The 19016-nt window shown below is 37.8% G+C and overlaps 1 protein-coding gene across 3 annotated transcripts in view; it reads left to right on the top strand.

Annotated features, from left to right (window-relative positions):
- SCUBE2 (signal peptide, CUB domain and EGF like domain containing 2) overlaps positions 1-14982 on the top strand; it is a 93896-nt gene extending 78914 nt beyond the window's left edge. For all 3 annotated transcript variants that reach the window (XM_074230273.1, XM_074230272.1, XM_074230271.1), the window contains 5 exons: positions 1092-1253; positions 5271-5468; positions 6865-7017; positions 8048-8127; positions 14048-14982. In XM_074230273.1, coding sequence (XP_074086374.1) covers positions 1092-1253; positions 5271-5468; positions 6865-7017; positions 8048-8127; positions 14048-14200 — 746 coding nt within the window. In that variant the 3' untranslated portion in view covers positions 14201-14982. The remainder of the gene's footprint in view (positions 1-1091; positions 1254-5270; positions 5469-6864; positions 7018-8047; positions 8128-14047) is intronic.
- The last annotated feature ends 4034 nt before the right edge of the window (positions 14983-19016 follow it).

The following is a 19016-nucleotide window of genomic DNA, read 5'->3' as shown; positions in this document are numbered from 1 at the left end:
ATCATATCAGACATATCTTTTCAGAGCCAGATTCTAATCATATTTCAGCCTACTAAGTCTTAATGATAACTTAAATTCAAATTTGCTTAGGAGCTCTAGTTCTTCTTGTTTTTTACCTAAACATTGGACATTTCTGCATAGATATTTGAAACCATGGATTTTATGACTGGTGGCTTTCTTGGATTTTGTCTCTTGTGAACCTTGGTTCCTTTATTGTATCTGTTTGCAGTGATATTTTGTTTAATAGATACACAAAGAAAATGTTTTCCTTCCTCTATTTTTTCCAAAATTTTTAAAGACTATGGTGAGGTAATATATTTAGAAATGTCTTTTTAGACTATAAAACAGTAAATAAATACAAGCTATTTTTTTATTGTTACCATTCCCTTAAACAAAGGGGAAGAGAAATGGGGAGATTGGTGTTCTCTGTGTTCTACATATGACTTGTAAAGACTGGAATTCCAGTTTTGAACCTGGGGTTGAAAAAATGCCTTCAAAGTTCCTTTTAACTGCGAACTTTTTCATGATACCATGACTTGTATTTTTTTTCCTTCAATTTCCATCAACCCTACATAGAATTTTCTTCCCACTCCTCTCTACAAACATGTGTCCCATACTTCCTTCAAAAAAATTAATCCCAGCTCACATTTTTCAGGAAGTCCTCCTGTCTCAGTACCACCTAATCACTTCATTAAACCCTCCATTCCTTCAGTAACTTAAACAGATGATTTTTTAAAATTATATTTGTTGAATTTGTTTATGTACTATGTTTATGTACTATTTAAAGTTTAAATTTGTTTATGTACTATTTATATGGATTCTGTGCTATGTCATATACCTTCCATTGAGCCAAGCTCTTTGAGGGCCTAGGTTGTGACTTTTATTACTTTTGTATCTGCTTTTACTGTCTCATATTGTGCTGTGCATGGAATGAACATTAAAGTAAACAGTACTGACTGAATGATCAACTTCAGTTACACCAATTAATATTTTTTTACTGATATCCTGAGAATTTTTTGTCAGATCTGGGAAAGTTTTCTGTCTGAGTTTTGTATTTTTAAAAACTAACTGATTACTTCCATCCCCTGCAGTTCAGTGTTCACCAGGACATTTCTACAACACTACAACTCACCGGTGTATTCGTTGTGCAGCAGGAACATATCAACCTGAATTTGGAAAAAATTACTGTATTTCCTGCCCAGGAAATACCACCACTGACTTTGATGGCTCCACAAATGTAACCCACTGTAAAAGTAGGTTGTTTCCTAATGCTTTCCCTTGTTGAGTGAAGGACAAGGGAGGGAAAAGAGAGAGAGAAATGTTTTTTTTTTTTTTTTTTTACTTTGATTCCTATTAGATTCTTGATTCTATATTTGTGCCTTAGTGGACGCCCTTATCTCTAAGTGACTACCTGTCAGATTCCTTTGTTCTGGTTCTCAGTCATGTCCTCTGGATCTCCCTTTTGAATTTTGACTCTGCCACCTCTGACTCTAGCCACCACTGCCACCAAATGGATTTCCCAATGTCCACTGGGATTGAGCATTTCAAAAGATCCTGCCCTCAATTTGTCCACAATTTCTTTAGAATTATTATAGGATAATATGATTATATTGCTGCTCATATTTGAAACATTATTTTATGGTCATGTCTATTTTTTACAATCCTATTTTAGTTGGGGTCAAAGATGGTCCTGATGCTACAGAAAAATTGCAGAATAACAATAATAATCATATTGATAGGCTACCCAAGATGATCAAAGAGATCAATCTTTCCCTTATTTAGGAGAGTTCAGTCTGTAAATTCCTCTTGTGGGATCACATGAAGTACAGGTTTCATAAACAGATAAATAGTCATAAGTAGAGGTCTCTAAATTTATAGCACCTGTTTAACATAATCCTTGAACTTTACAGATAATGAGGAAATTGAGTTCAATATGCTATTTAATTGTTTGATTCCATTATCTATATGGAAATTGATGAAAATTTTATTTCTGGAGGACAATTCCAGAAATAAAAAGGATCACTTCAGTAACTCATAAAACTATAAAAAGTTTTGTTTTTATTCTATTTCTTGGTATCAATGAAAGAACATTAAGGAGTTATATTTTAAAAAAGCTGTCTAAGCTTGAAAGGAGCCTTACATGTGATTCTACTCTAGTTCCAGGTGTCATTATGGTGACACATATGGAGATCACAGGATCTCAGAATCAGAGGGGACCTGAGAGTCCATCTTGTCCAATGAGAACCTGACTAAGAAAACCTATGATAGGTAGCCCCAAATTTGAAATCTCCAATGGAAAGTAAGGGGGTTTTCCTTCATGGTAGCCTATTTCACTTCTGAATAATTTGTATTAATTAAAAAAATTTTCCTTATATCAAGACAAATTTAGTTCATATGAAACTTTTATTGTCTTATTACTAGTTCTGATCTTTGGGGGCTAAAAAGGAAGGGTTCTATCATAGCTTTCTAAAGCTTTTCTACATACTAAATATCCCTAATTTTCTTCAGTAGACCCTCAGAAAACTTTCCAGTCATCTAATAATTCTGATCACCCTCTTAATTGTGGTATCTAAAACACATATGTTTAATAAAATGTAATGCCTAAAACTTTTTGACCTAATGAAACCACTAAAGTTTATATCCTGCAAAGGTCAAAGATCTAGGAAAATAAGCTCTATGTTTTTGTACAAAAATATTAGAGAAACACCTTTTATTCTAGTGAAGACTCAGAAATAAAAGTGAATCTCATCATATAAAGAATGACTGGGGGCAGCTAGGTGGCGTAGTGGATAAAGCACCGGCCTTGGAGTCAGGAGTACCTGGGTTCAAGTCCGGTCTCAGACACTTAATAATTACCTAGCTGTGTGGCCTTGGGCAAGCCACTTAACCCCATTGTCTTGAAAAAACCTAAAAAAAACCAAAAACAAACCCAAAACTGAGTATAACACTGTTTGAGAAATAACTAAACAAATTGTGGTATCTAAAACATAGTTAATGTAATCTACTGCAACATAAGAAATGACAAATACAAAGACGTCAAAGCAGCATAGGAAGAAGATTGATCTGAACAAATGCAGAGTAAAATAAGTAGAACTAGGAAAACTACACAGAATGTCCACACAATGAAGCTGAATGCTTTGTAATTATAATGACCATGCTTGGCTGAGGAAGGAGAATTGAGAAAAGGCACCCCACTCCCTTCATTGCAGAAATAAGATTCTTTTGATATAGATGCTGCATATATTGTCAGAGCATCATATGTTGCTTGTTTTTGCTGAAGTCCTTACACCCTCCCTCTCTTTATAACTTTGTTTTAAGACATAGCTTGCTGAGTTGAGTAGATTTGGAACCTGAATGTGTGCTATAAAAACAAAGTCAACAGTCATTTTTAAAAAAAAGAAAATCAAATATATTTTCACTGCATTTTCCTTATCTACCAGTCTAGTTAAAAAGAAAAGGAGCTTAGTCTGTCATGATCTTTTTTTGAGGGGGGGGGCTTCTGATTTTTTTCTTTTCATTTATCTATCTATCTATCTATCTATCTATCTATCTATCTATCTATCTATCTATTTATTATTCCACAACTTTTCCCCCAATCTTGCCCCCCCCCAGAAGGTAGTCCTAGTCTTTACATTGTTTCCACGGTACACATTGATCCAAGTTGAATGTGATGAGGGAGAAATCATATCCTTAAGGTAATAGTCTTTGGTCTCTGTTCAAATTCCACATTTCTTTATACATTGCTAAAATATTCTTGTTTAAGAACAAATATAATGACTCTCCCCCACAAAAATATAGAACCTCATGATAAATAAAGTAAAAGAAAGAGAAAAAAATGTGTTTCAGTCTGTGTTCTGATACCATCAGCTCTGTCTTGGGTAGATCGCATTCTTCATCACAAGTCCATCACAGAAGCCACCTCCATACTTTTCCACAGTTGCTGCTGCTGACTGTAACTCCCTCCATCCATTCCTCCCCACTTCTGTATACTATATTCCCTTCACCCCATCCCTCTTCCAAAATGTGCTGTTAGGGCAGGTGAATGGCACAGCGGACAAAGCACTGGCCCCAGGGCCAAGAGGCCCCCAAGCCCATATACAACCCCAAAGACCCAGCAAGCTCTCAACCCCCATGGTCCCAGACAGGCCACCCAATCACAGCACCTTGCAAAAAATAAAAAAGATAATGCATTATATCTGACTATTCTCTCCCATGATCTACCCTCTCCTCCATCACCCACATCCCCCCTCTTCCCCCCTGTCCCCCTTCTCTTTTCCTTGCCCCAGATGTCTATACCCTACTGAGTGTGTATGCTGTTTCTTCTCTGAGTCATTTCTGATAAAAGTGAAGGTTTTCTCATTCCCCCTTGCCTTCCCCCCTTTCATATCATTGCAAAAGCTCATTGCAAAAAAAATCTTTTATATGAAGTATCTTAGCCTATTCCATCTCTCCTTTCTCTTACTCCCAGTATATTTCCCTTTTAGCCATTGACTCCATTTTTACAATATCTTATATCTTCAAATATAGCTCTCTCCTGTGCTTCATCTATAAAAGCTCCTTCCACCTGCTCTACCAAATGAGGAGGCTCATATGAGCATTGTCATCATTTTTCTATGTAGGAATACATGTAGTTCATCATCATTAAGTCCCTCATATTTTACCCTCCTCCTCCACTCTCTATGCTTCACCTGAGTCCTGTATTTGAAGGTCAAACTTTCTGTTCAGCTCTGGTCATTTCAACAGGAACATTTGGAATCACGTTCTCTTTTTTGATAAAGTGTCCCTCTAAAGCTAAGTGCTCATAAACCATTTCCTTAATTATGTCCTTTTAGAATTTTATCATGAATTAAAATCAAACTCTGTTCTATAAGTTGTGGATTTACTCTTTCCCTTTTTTGAAAATTGTGACGTTTGACTGATCCTATAGCATTTCTCCTGAAGAACATTAGTTTTTCTTCCTTAAAGATAGGATTTCTCTCTCATCACATTCAACTTAGATCAATGTATACCATGGAACCAATGTAAAAACTAACAGACTGTCTTATGTGGGGGGTGGGGGGGAGGGAAGCAAGAGGAGGGGAAAAATTGTAAGATTCAAAATAAATAAATAAATCTAAAAAAAAAAGATCATCAATTCTCCCAGATCACATTTCTTTGAACTCTTTGAGGACAGGCAGAGACTGATACTCTCTTCAGGGATCTTGTGCATAATCTCTAACCATTTTTGATTATATTTTCCTTCCCAGCTAAAACTTGTTTTCCTTTAACAGATAGACATTGTGGAGGGGAACTAGGAGAATTCACTGGGTATATTGAATCTCCAAACTACCCTGGGAATTATCCAGCCAACACTGAATGTACTTGGACCATCACTCCTCCTCCTAAGCGCCGCATTTTGATTGTGGTCCCGGAAATATTTCTGCCTATAGAGGATGAATGTGGAGACTACCTGGTGATGCGGAAAACATGTAAGTCTCAAACTCTTGTGTTCCCCTTTCCTTCCCATGCCCAACAGGAAGGTTCATTCTGTGGAGGCCTGATAAGGGGCCCTGGGGACTCTGCCTGGTCTTTGGCTTATGTCCCCTTAGGACAACTGCCTACTCCTAAAAAACTTCACCTGTGGAGTCACTTGTATTTCACTGCTTTCATAATTCTGCTAGTTAGAGCATATCCTTCAAATACATGATGATTCAGCATTTAGTCAACAAACATTTTTTTAAGCGCTACTTCAACCCACTGTGAGGACAAAGAAAGGCAGTTCCTACCCTCGAGAAGGTTACATTCCAATGAAGGAGACAGCAAGTAAATAATTAAGTGCATTCAAGATATATATATATACAGAGAAGAGGGAAAGGGATCTCCCAGGAAGGAAGACATTTGTGGTTTATTGTTCAGTTGTTTTCAGTTGTGTCTAATTCTTCAAGACCCCATTTAGGATTTTCTTAGCAAAGATACTGAAGTGGTTTGTCATTTCCTTCTCCAGCTCATTTTATAGATGAGGAAACTGAGGCAAACAGGGTAAAGTGGCCTGCCCCAGGGTCACATGGTAATAAATATCTGAGGCCAGATTTATACTCCAGTCTTCCTGACTCCAGGCCCAGCACTTAATCCACTGAGCCATCTAGCCATCCCTAGGATGCTAGGGAAGCTGTTGGAGCCCATTGAGCAGAAGTATTTTCATGGGCAGACAAGTCACTTGTCCAGAAAAATCACTTTGGCAGCTAAGTGAAAGATAGATTGGGGTAGAAACTGGAGGTAATAGTTTAGGCAAGAAGTGATGAGAGCTGCTCTCCCTAATAGAGAACATGTGGCACATAGATGGGGGGGAGAGGGAGGAGAGAGAGAGAGAGAGAGAGAGAGAGAGAGAGAGAGAGAGAGAGAGAGAGAGAGAGAGAACGAGAACTATCCTCTGACACCAGTATGATAATGGAGTTGTTATGATGTAGTGATTTTTCCCATAGATCAGAGATTTTAATAAAGACCTTACCAGGATAGGGGTTTGGGCTGTGTCCAAGAAGGCAATAGTAACAAACCATAAATGTGACCCTACGCATTTATGTGTCTGTTCATAGATTATGACTAATAGAAATTTCATTATTGGAACTAAGTACATAAAAGGTGAAGTGGCTGCTGCTTAAATATTCAGCCTCTCATCTTTTTGTTTTCAACCTTTTTTTTTAAGAGAGGGATGACCACAATTTCTAGCTTTATTTTTGATTTTGTTCCTTTTTCAAGACTGCCTACAAGTATGATAATTCATTTGAGCTTAAAGATTTCCTCAACTTAGAAGTTTTTGAAAAGATTAATATATTTGTTGTCTGCTCAATAAAGATTTTGATCTCTAGCATGCATTTCTTTTGACAGCTTCAGCCAACTCTGTGACAACCTATGAAACCTGCCAAACATATGAGCGTCCAATAGCTTTCACCTCCAGATCGAAGAAGCTGTGGATTCAGTTTAAATCTAATGAAGGAAACAGTGCCAAAGGATTCCAAGTCCCTTATGTAACCTATGATGGTAAGGGGCTCAAATATGATCATTTTTTACTTCACTGCTTAATACGAAATGTCTTCTTATTTTAACAGAAGTAATTTCTACAGCAGTTAAAGCACTTCTATGAACACAGCTATTTCAGAAAAGCAGTGAGGAAAAGGGAAGAGAATGCTGAAAAGAAACAGATGTTAAACTCATATCTGAGGACTCTTGAGTGTGAGAATGGAAAGAGGTTTTGGATTGTTAATTCAGGAAAAATTTAACTCTCTGGAGCCCCCAATAAATGTGTTAGATAGTTGAGTTTTCCCTGAAGCTAAGCATTTACCATTTAATCTATTCACCTATTCTTAGGGTTAGAAGAAAATATTTTGGAAACCATTTAGGTTAAATACCAAATCTTTTTTAAAAATTTGAATCATTATTGGATAGGAACCTTTCTATAATATTTTATATACTTCTGTGCTTTTTTAAACAGAAGATAAAGAACATAATTTAACATTTTCTTGATTACTCAAAGTTATCATTTGTTATGAATGATTGACTTTGTATGCCTCTGAGCTAGTTGTGAAGTATGTTGGGGGTTTTGCCCTATGCAAAATTACTCCATGTTTTTGTTATTTTAAAGCTCTCATGCCTACTTTTAAAAAGTTTTTGGTCTAGTGATGTTGATGTGGTGGAAATAAAGTCAATGGACTGCAACACATTTAGGAAAAACAGAGATTGTTAGAGTGAGAAAAGACTTTTTGGATCATTTGAACCAATCCCTCTCTTTATTGTGAGACTCAGTTGGGGAAGCAACATGTCAGAATTCAGAATGAATACATGGCCATGGTTGGGACTGACATTTCTCCTCATTCCAAGTTCTTTAAGAAGCTTTTGATAAGTGCTTAATATGTTATACAATGCCATGCTATTTCTGCAAGATTGTACTTCCCAAAGAAATACATCATTCTGATAAGAGACAGAGTCTTGTATTCAGGTTACTTAAAAGTAAAGAATAGGAATAGTAATTTTGAAACTGTTAAGCCACAATTGAATTATTTCTTTCCAACAGAAGATTACCAGGAGCTCATTGAAGACATAGTCCGAGATGGCAGGTTATACGCATCTGAAAATCATCAGGAAATCCTTAAGGTCAGCATTCTGCATTACATCTTTTCACAGTAAACACAACTAAGTAATTTACAAAATTACAGAATTTTCAATATGGAAGGGACCTTAAAGGCCATCTCTTCCAAACCCAAATACCCACAAGGATTGTTTTATCATTCCTGACATGTTCCATCCAGCCTTGGGTGGAAGACTTCCAGTAGAAGGTCAGGAGGGGAGGGAAGAACTTTTCACTCGCAAGGCCATTGAGTCTGGTTCAGATGCTTCTAATTGTTGTAAAGTTTTTCTCTGATTCCAAACCTAAATTGACTTCTTGGCAACTTCTGGTTCTGCCTTCTGGTCAACCAGAACAAGCAGCTTAAGCTTCTTCCATATGGGATCTCTTCAAGTACTTGAAAATCCACTCTCTTGTCCTTCCTTAAATCCTCCTTTTCTGACTGAATATCTCTGGTTCCTAAAACCAGTATTTTCCTTGAATTCAGTTTGATATTGAGGTTCTTTTTCTATCTTGATGGCTTTCTCTGGATGCTCCCCAGTTTATCAATGTCCTTTTAAAATGTAGTGCCCAGAGCTGAACAGGTTTGACCAAGGACTAGTTCAGTCTGATTACTACCATTCTGGTTCCAGACACTATAACTCTCTGAATTCAACTTACGTTCAAATTACGTTAGCTTTTTAATCTTCCTAATATACTGCTGATTTATATTGAGCTTGTAGTTCACTAAAATCCCTAGATGTATTTGTATGAACTTCTGTCTAGTCTTATTACTCCCATCTTATTCTGATGAAGACATTTTTTTGAACTCAGATAAGAATTTTACATTAATTCCTAATACATTTAATTTGAATAGATTTGTTAAAATCCTGATTCTTTCATCCAACTAGGAGCTATCCTTATTTTGTATCATCTGCAAATTATCTATAGATACTTTTAGTGGCTTCCTCTAAGTTACTGATAAAATATTAAAAATCTAGGACCATATCTATAGATCCCTGGGACAGTCTTCCAGAAAATTTCTTTTAAGCTGGCTTCAAACCAAATGATTGTTGAGTCTAACCATTTATCCAGTTCCAAATTTTGTTTAACTATATTATTCCTTTACCCATATCTTTTCTATCTTTTCCATAACACAAGAGATTATAAAATGCTTTGTCAAAATCTCAGTAAACTACACCCCCAGTTTTCCACTGTTCTATGAGTTGAATAACCTGTCACAAAAAGGAAATGATATTCTTGATGAACTATTCTTGATGAAGCTGTACTGGCTCTTTTTGATCACCAACGCTTTTTCTAGGTGTTCACTAATCACTCCTTTAATAACTTGTACAAATTTGCCAGGATCTGAAGTCAAGTTCACCAGCTTATGAGTGCTACCATCTTTTTATGAAAATCAGAACATTTTACCATCTCAAGTCCTGTGGTAACTCTTCCATTCTTTACAGTAATTCAGAGATCACTGCTTGTGTACAGACTGGATTCAGTCCTTTTGGGGAGCCTGATCTCTAATGAGAGGGGTCAAATTCCTTTATATTTTATGACTAGTTAAACTTCCTTCTAAAACCTCAGGAAAAAAATATGTGAAATTCAGATTTTGGGTCATATCTGAGGTCTCCTTAAAGAGAAGAAGAATAATTTACAATGTAAATCAAGTATAGGGTAGACATTTATTTCCTGTACATGAAAGAAATATTTAATGCAAAAAGGTGTCACATTCGTGAATTAACATAAATACTTAAAACAGGATTCAGAAGCATAATTACTGGAAGATGAAACAGTTTGCAAGACTACTGAATAGGGATTGTTGCATCTCACCTCACTTTTTGCTATCCAAACAACTCCAGGTCCACATATTCTGAAGACAGGCCAGGGCTTGGGCTCAGCCTCTTGACAGAGGTCATCTCCTCAGATGCAGAAACTCCACTTGCTACCCATTCACTTCAGTGATGAACCCAGGCTCTCCAAATTCTCCAACCCATGAGGTTACTGTCAAGACAAGTCTTTTCCATGTCCATCTCAAGATCATTGTTTGGTCACCTGTGGGCAGGCACAGGAGGCAGCCAAATGCTCAGACTCTCTAGGCAACCATTGAGGGGTTAGGAGCTAGCCTTGTTTTGTATCATCTGTAAATTATCTACAGACACCTTCTGGGGCTTCCTCCAAGTTACTGATAAAAAATTCAAAATCTAGGACCATCTCTAGCTTCCTGGGACGGGGGTGGAAGCAGGCCTGAGGGAAGGGATGCGAATTTCCATCTGCTCCAGTGAAAACTTTGGAGGGCACTCACACCACCATAGCTAGAAAAGAGAAAGAAACAACCCAGTGAGGGTCATTCCCTCTTAAAGGTTCATCTTTACTGTTCAGTGACCAGAAAGGGAATTGTTTCCTCATCTTCAAAGTACTCTTTAATATGAGGGACTTTGGGTCACCCCCATAGTTACTGAGAGAGAAGAATCGAGAAGGATAACTTCATGCCCCAATAAATAAACCTCTTTTAAGAATGCCTTTTTCTTGGCCTTTGCTTCACTCAGAAGCTGCAGCTCATTCTGAGCTTTAAAGCTCCCAGTACTTGTTTTTGCAGTGCATCGCCACAGCATTGTCTTTGCCTTCCATTTTACCTGACTTTATTTTCTTTTTATAGTGAACTTACTTTTTTTCCTCCTAATATTTTTTTAATGTCTTCAAAATTTCAGTCTTGAGAACTTCCCCTCCCTCCTGGGTTGACTTCCTCTATAAAATTTTATTTAGGATAACACAGATTATTCTTTTTCTAAACTTCTTTGAAATCTGCATTCCCCAATTTCAGGCTACATAGCAGATTCTGCTCCCTTGTACCTCTCCAATCACAAATTCTGTGATTTGGTGAGAGTGGTCCCTTTCTCCTCAAATATTCCCATCATTTTCACTCCACAGCTAGTTTTTCCTTATTGATGATATCAGGTTCTAGCCTAGAATTTCCCCTTGTTGATTTCTATCTTTATTGAAGTATGAAATCATAGATAAGGAAAGTCAAGAAATTAGTAGTTGTTCTGTTTTTTGACAGAGTGAAAGATTCCAGAGATGTATAGATAATTGAAATCCCTTAGAACAACTGTACCATGCCTTCTTGACTCCTTGTCTGTTTCCTCTTGCCGTCCATTGTAGTCTGCAGTATATTCCAGTGACCAGAGCAAAGCTGCTGATCTTCTCTCAGATGGTCTCTACCATGCTCCCTCTCTCCAAGTCCTGAAGTTCTTTACATGAATGTTTTATTAATATACAGTACTCCTCTACTACCACTTTTAATTACCTTGTCCCTTTCTAAAAACTCTAAAATAGGAGCAGCTAGGTGACACAGTGGATTCAGGAGGACCTGAGTTCAAATTTGGCCTCAGACACTTAAAACCCCATTGCCTTGCAAAAAGTAAAAATAAAAACTCTAAAATTTTGTTTTAACTGATGTTTTATAGCAATAATAATTAGTATTTATAAAGCATTTTGAGGTTTACAGACTGTTTTATTGATATTGCTACTTTGAATCTTCAAAAGAACCCTTTGCCATAAGTAGTATTATCTCCTTTTTACAAATGAGGAAACCAAAGCTGAATAGGTTGAGTGACTTGTTCAGAGTAGCATTGTTAGTAAGTATCTTTGGTGGTCTATTAACTCAGATAGACTTGCCTCCAAGTTCAATACTACTCACTCTGCCATGTTGCCTTTCTTTTTGTACACCATCAATATTTCACATTGATCAGCATTCCAATGTCTTCTGTCCTGTTCTTTTAGTGCCATATACTAGACTTGGATCATACCACCAAATCAGTGGTGTCTTTGAAGTCAAATTTGCTTCCTTGCATTAAAATTTCTCATTCACTTTGCTTATTATTCATATTTTGTGCATTTGTGAAAAGATATCTGAGGGCATGCACTTTGCTACTGGTTCCTTTCTTGGATTTTGTCTCCTGAGAATTTCTGAGTGTTTTAATATTATTTTCCTAACTACTTTGTTATTGCTCACTGAGGTATCTAGTCCTATGAATGTATATAAGCCTTTTCTCTTTCCTCCTTTTTAAGTGAAAGTCTCTTTGGAGGCAGTGAGGTAGTACAGTGGATAGAATACTGGCCCTGGAGTCAGAAGGACCTGAGTTTAAATTCAACCTTAGATACTCAATAATTGCCTAGCTGTGTGACCTTGGGCAATTCATTTAACCACATTGCCTTAAATTTTTTAAAAAAACAGTCTCTTTGATCACACTGGCAAAATCCCAGCAAATGTATTCATCCTTATTCTTTTTATATGTTATATACATATATTATATGTATTCATCACTAGCCGGTGCCTAATCTGTCATACAGAAAATTGAATCCCATTTTAGGACACCCATTCACGATAAAAGCTATTGACTTGGGGCAGCTAGTTGGCCCTGGAGTCAGGAGGACCTGAGTTCAAATCCAGCCTCAGACACTTAATAATTGCCTAGCTGTGTGACCTTGGGCAAGTCACTTAACCCCATTGCCTTACCCCCCAAAAAAAGAGCTATTGACTTTCCAAAATCTTTCTTTCTCTTATGAATCCTGTCAGTGGCTCAATGAAAACATTACTTGTGTCTCTTATATCTTCTCTTTCTTTCTTGAGTATGATCATTAGCATTCTTTCTCAGTTCCTTCTAGTAGTATTATTTGTGCCTATGGGAATCACCAGAAGTGGGTACTAGCCACCTAATGTGACAAGTTGTGGGATGGTCTTGGTAATATCAAGATCATTTACTCCAGAAACTCCAGAAAAACAGTAGCTGTCACTCTTATGCTTATCAGGTCAGTTAATAACCACCCCTCTCCCTACCAGCATGACATTAGCAGCCAATAGCACTGGACTTTTTTTCCTGTGGCCCATCTAGATGATTGCTCACCTTATGACATCTCTGAATTCACATCATTATTCCTTGGAGGGGAAACAGTTGGTTCCTTTTGGAGGATTTATTTTATCCTGTTTGTCCTATTTTTCTAAACCTTCAGTGGTCTATCTTCTTTTCTGTCACAACCAGTTTACCACATTCCAAAGCAACAAGAAATATTTATATCATTTTAACATGGAGTGTTTGGGAACCCTTGACTTCTTCACATACTTTTCATAATGCTTTAGCTATTTGAAACAATTCACAGTAAACAATAACAATCATTCTCCATTAGTTTTGCTCTTATCATGGTATGGAGGTGACATACCAGGTTCTTAAAGACTTTTACTAGACTGTTTGCTGCTATGGGGAAGGGAGAGGGAAGGGAGGGTAGAAGAAAAATGTAGAACTCATAAATTTGATAATGGATAAATGTTGAAAAACTACCATAGCATGTAATTGGAAAAATAAATTTAAAAAAGACTAGGACCATAATAGAAGCTCTGATGGGTCTGAGCAGCCCACACAGATTTTGGGAAGTGGGCCAGGTCACAGTCTGTACAACTCTTATTGCAAGACTAATCTCACTGTGGTGATTAACCACCAGGTTATGAATTCTCTCAGCTCTCACAGCATATGATGAGGAGCATAGCAGAACAGGATCTGTATTGGTAAAGGGGGGGATCACACTGATGAAATCTTGGATGACTGAAGTATTGAAGCCTAATATAGTATGCTTTAATACTTTGATATAATCCTTTCATCATAACTACCTCATCAGGTAGGTAGAAAATTCTTGTTGCCATTTATACATGAAACTGAGGTTCATGGGCTTTAAATGGCTTATTTAGGGTTACAGATTTAGGAAATATCAGAGTTGAGACTGAACTCAAAGTATTTCTGCATTGTCTCTACCTCCCACAGCAAGCCTGAAACATTCAGAAAGCCCAATCTTGATTCTTACACTTTATCTAGGAAAAAAAAACCCATATAAGAAAGATAATAGGTTGGAGAGAAACCATGTCAATGAAGTGATTACAGAGTCCATTGATCAATATTTTGTTCTTTTTAGGATAAGAAATTAATTAAGGCTCTATTTGATGTCCTGGCTCATCCACAAAATTACTTCAAGTATACAGCACAGGAGTCCAGAGAGATGTTTCCAAGATCGTTCATCCGATTACTAAGATCCAAAGTGTCCAGGTTTTTGAGGCCTTACAAATGACTCTTTCCTCATCTCACCAACTACAAATGTTCATCCATGCCTCAGACTGGGGTTTTCAAGGACAGAGCTATGTTTGCCGCTTGCATGCCAGTGGAGGGACAGGCATGGTACCCAGTATTAATGACTCTTTAGAGTTTAATTTTTATAGATAATACAAATATTTTGATAAAATGAATTGTATTTTTTCTTTCAAGAGATCTTATATACCATTGTGTCCAGTCATCAGAATGTTGTATCAGACTGTGCCATCAGTTTAGGCCAAGAGAAGCTTTCAGAGGAAACCATGTCTGTTACCAACAGAGCTTCTTCATTGCTGCAAGTAGTAACGTGGAATAGGAAGGACTAAGGAGTAGCATCCCTGAGCCATATTTCAGTCCTTTCACCGTAGAGAGTTGATCTGTCATTCATACTTCTCATTCTCCACAGTTAGAAACTGCTGAAATAATCCCCCAATGATGCCAGCACAAGTGGATCTTAGAGGTGAATTTCCTTGTCTGAAACTGGTCTGGTTCTGTTTAGGCAGCTCAACCATGTCATATTCTCCTTACAGAGGATATGGAAATAGATTCCACCCATTCAGAGTTAGGAGTAAAAGACCTTCAGTGTTGGGTTTCAGTCAACAATTTTCTAGGAGAACTGGAAGGAGCATGTTTGGGCCAATGAGTTCCAAGTTGTGTGACCTCAGCCCCAGGTACTAGAGCTCTGAAAGAATATAATAAAGAATGTTTGAAGTGGAGAAAATTAAAATAAAATGATAAAAAATTTATACATATGTAATAATGTTTGCTTTCTGTTATTCCTATCTGTGTAACACATTGATGGGATATATCAAGGAGGTAGGGATAACATCATCACATCTTGCACTGTTTCTATTTTCCAAAAAACAACTCATTAGTCATTCCAACTGAATCTTTACCTTTTTGGTTGACCATTTATGACCCTGTGGAATCCCAATATCTAAATCAGAGGATTCCTTTCTTGTCCATCATCTTTCTAATTCATTCAGCATTTTTTTCAAATGATAAGCTGTGTCCAATACATTTGCTACCTCTTATTTTTATTTCTGGTGACCACATAGGAAAGATGTCTCTTTCTATTTTGCATTTGGGTGACCACAAGATTCTGACTTTACCTTTTGTTGTGAAAAACTTTCTGATATGTGCAACATCAGAGCACACCATGGAATTAAGTTTTTTTGTAGTAGAAAGAGCAATGAATTTGGAAAAACCAGATTCAAGTTCATGATCTGGTGGTGATATTTGTCCTTCATTCTCGAAGAAGGCCACAACATCATGAGGTGATGGCATGACAAGCACATGAATTGAATGGGGGGGGGGGGCTGTGCTAAGTCACCAGCCTCACTTTCTCCTCCAGAGCCATCTGGGTCCAATGACCAGACATGAATCAGGGCAACTGGAGATGGCCCTGGAGGCGAGGCAATAGGGTGAAGTGACTTGCCCTAAGTTATACAACTAGTCAGTGTCAGGTGTCTGAGGTCAGATTTGAACTCCCGTTCTCCTAACTTCAGGGCCAACTCCTGTCCTCCTGACTACAGGGCCAGTGCTCTATTCCCTGTGCCACCTAGTTGCCCCTCCTGCTCTTATTTGGCTGTATTACTTCAGAGACGTCTTTACTCTCTTAGAATCAGTTCCACCATTTGTAAAATTGAGATAGTGAGACTTTCAGTCCTCATGTTATGAGAAGACTGTTCCAGGCTGTTCTACCTGTTCTACATTGTCATCATGCACTAAATTGGCCTGGGAAAATTCTGTTGAGTTATAATTGGCTAGTGATAGATTCAATCTTTTTTTTTAGGTTTTTGCAAGGCAAACAGGGTTGAGTGGCTTGCCCAAGGCCACACAGCTAGGTAATTATTAAGTGTCTGAGACCGGATTTGAACCCAGGTACTCCTGACTCCAGGGCCAGTGCTTTATCCACTACGCCTCCTAGCCGCCCCTAGATCCAATCTTAATAAGGACATTTGGACCAGTGGTAACTGAAACTACCACATGGTGCTTACTGGAACTAGTAGGAAAATCTATATACTTGGAGAAAATTTGATCCATGGAACCATGGCCTCCAATGGTTCTTTGATGGATCTGTGGTCTCATTATATCAGTGAGAACTCTATTCATGTGTGCATCTTTTCATACCTTCTAATCCTGTGTATTTCTCATAAGTTCTTTTTTTTGCAAGGCAGTGAAGTTAAGTGACTTGCCCAAGGTTACACAGGTAGGCAATTATTAATTTCTGAAGCCGAATTCGAACTCAGGACCGCATGGCTCCAGGTCTGATGCTCTATTTACTGCGTCACCTAACTGTCCCTCTTATAAGTTCTTTCCATAAATTTCCCTGAGAGAATTCCCTCACTATTCCAAAGGCCTTCCTCTGGCTCTTTAATATTTTATAGATCTTATTCAATACTTGGGGTATCTATTTATTATCCTTCACCCTTACTCCATGACAAGAGCACTTGTCTCAGAGATTTGAATGATGTTCAGTCATTGTGGATAAGGTGCTCACTATGACTGTCAAGATTTCCTTGGGTTTGCAGTTTTGATTTTTCTGGGATGATAGTCCATGAGTTGTGGGTTACACATTACTAAAGGAATATCCATTTAAGAGAGGGGAGATGAGATGGAGTGGGGGAGAGATGGTCTTCCATCACTCTCTCATCTACAAATTGTGCTTTCCATTAAAGGATCGATCATTTAAACCACTGTTTGATTTCCTGAATGTGATCTGGCTTGACTGCCTCCTAATCTGATTCTGGATATAACTTACTGTCTATCAGCAAGTTTATCCAATGTATATCAGTACATATAAGTATTGCTAAAATACTGAGAGTTATGAATAAATGAAAAAGCATTTATTCTGTGCTTTCAAAGCCCTATGCTATGCAATCAGGCTACAAATGGACTTTTCACATTCTAAACTGAAAAAATTCAGGTTCAGGTACAAGTCAGGTGGAAAAGCCTAGGAGCTGTTTGTTAGGGTACAGTGGGAAAGCCCATGGTAATGTGCTTCCTTTAATGATATTTATAGTGCTAAAAACTATACAGGTTTCCCATGTTGAACAATTTGAGGTGCCAGGACCTTGGGTGGTGAGGACTTTCTTTTCTTGGTCCTCAGTAGCTGTGGCTCCAGAGGAAGCAGAAGTTGCAGCACCCTACAGAGACAGTTGCTTGGTTTCATCTTGGTAAAGGCTGCTTCCCTATATGATGGATGAGGGAGCCAGGCTAGAAGTAGTTCCAGTGCTCTCAGAGGTCTTGATCTTCCTGGGGTCCTTGGGTTTGCATGCTCAAATCAATCCAATGTGATAATATTTGTAAAAGGACTACACCCAGGGCCTGGAACATATATAGTATAGTAGACACTATATAAATGTTTAGTGCCTTGCTTTCCCCTTCTCTCCTGCCACCTTTGATATTGTCAGCCTTTGGCTTTGTGGGTACCGGGGGTGGCAGAATGGGGATGACTAGGGAATCTGAACTCTAAACTGAGATGGGAGTCTGGTGCCAATGGTATTTCCAGGGTTCTTGGGTTTAAAGTCCTGGATGTCTCTACAGAGGTTGGAGGGGAGAGTTTGGAGATGGATTGACTTTCCTTGCACATGCTGCTTTCTATCTCTCTCCTTCAGTATGACTTTTTACTTGAGTTAGACTGGTTTGTCTTTTTCAATAGACATATACATGGAAAAATAATACTATGGGTCTTACCTGGAAAAGGAGGTTGGGGAGTCTGCCATGCAAACCAAGCTGGAGAACTGATTGACAGGAAGGAGAAGGGGGTTTCTCTAGAGAACCCTGTGATTGGCATTTGGGAACTGACATTCTGGAAATACACTGGTTCAATTTAACCTCAGCAATGAGCTCCTGGTGACTTGGCTAATTATGGTTTTCTTGATTAGCATCACTTTGTGGTGGAAGAGTACCTTCTTTAAATTTAAATCCAGGTGAGTGTGCACGTTGTTAAATCTCTTTTCCCAGATAGTCAATGTATTTAACCAACAGGAGGTTATGTCCAGTAGCTATTAATGCCACAGTATAGCTACTAGATTAGTCTGAAGAATTAAATGTCCCTTTGATCCTTACTGGCCAGCAGTTCATTTTCCAATGAACACAGTGAGTCTCAAATATATGTAGAAAATGAAACTAGTCTGATTCACAATTTTTGTTGCTTTAGCTGGTGGGGAAAAAAAAGAAAATCCAAATCCTCCCAATCTTCCCTTTCCACTCCTAAACCTCCATAATAGAATCATTTAGTAGAAACTATTGGCTTGGCCATCTTTTCAGTGGTTTTTGATAGAGGAAATGAAGTTTTGAACTATAATAATTAACCATTTTATTAAATATAATTTCATTATTTAATAATAGGATTTGGAACCAGGGCACACTTTAGAGATTATGATATCCCTTCTTACACATGAGGAAAGTGAGACCCAGGGAATTGTCTAGTGTCTCACAGGCACTAAGTAGCTGGATTTACCCCTGCCCCCACCCAGGTTCTTTGATCCCAAATTCTACTGCACCATGTTACCTAGCTATCTTCCATGTATTCATATACTCATATTACCTGCTAATGTATTCCATGAATTCAATTAAAACAAATGTGTGTCAATAAAGGAAATGAGTTAGCAGTATGAGATGGCAACCAAAAAGGTTAATTCTGTTATAGAGTGCATTAATAAAAATATAGTTTATGGAATGAAGGATGTTATCTCTTCTGGAATAATATGTTTGGTTTTGAGAACCACTTTTTAGGTAAGATGTTATAAGTTAAAGTGCATCCAGGAGAGAACAATCAGGGTGTTGAG

Source organism: Macrotis lagotis, chromosome 3, assembly GCF_037893015.1.
Source record: "Macrotis lagotis isolate mMagLag1 chromosome 3, bilby.v1.9.chrom.fasta, whole genome shotgun sequence".
Classification (NCBI taxonomy): domain Eukaryota; kingdom Metazoa; phylum Chordata; class Mammalia; order Peramelemorphia; family Peramelidae; genus Macrotis; species Macrotis lagotis.
The sequence above is the reverse complement of the archived record's forward strand: the minus strand, read 5'-3'. Positions and strand labels throughout refer to the sequence as shown.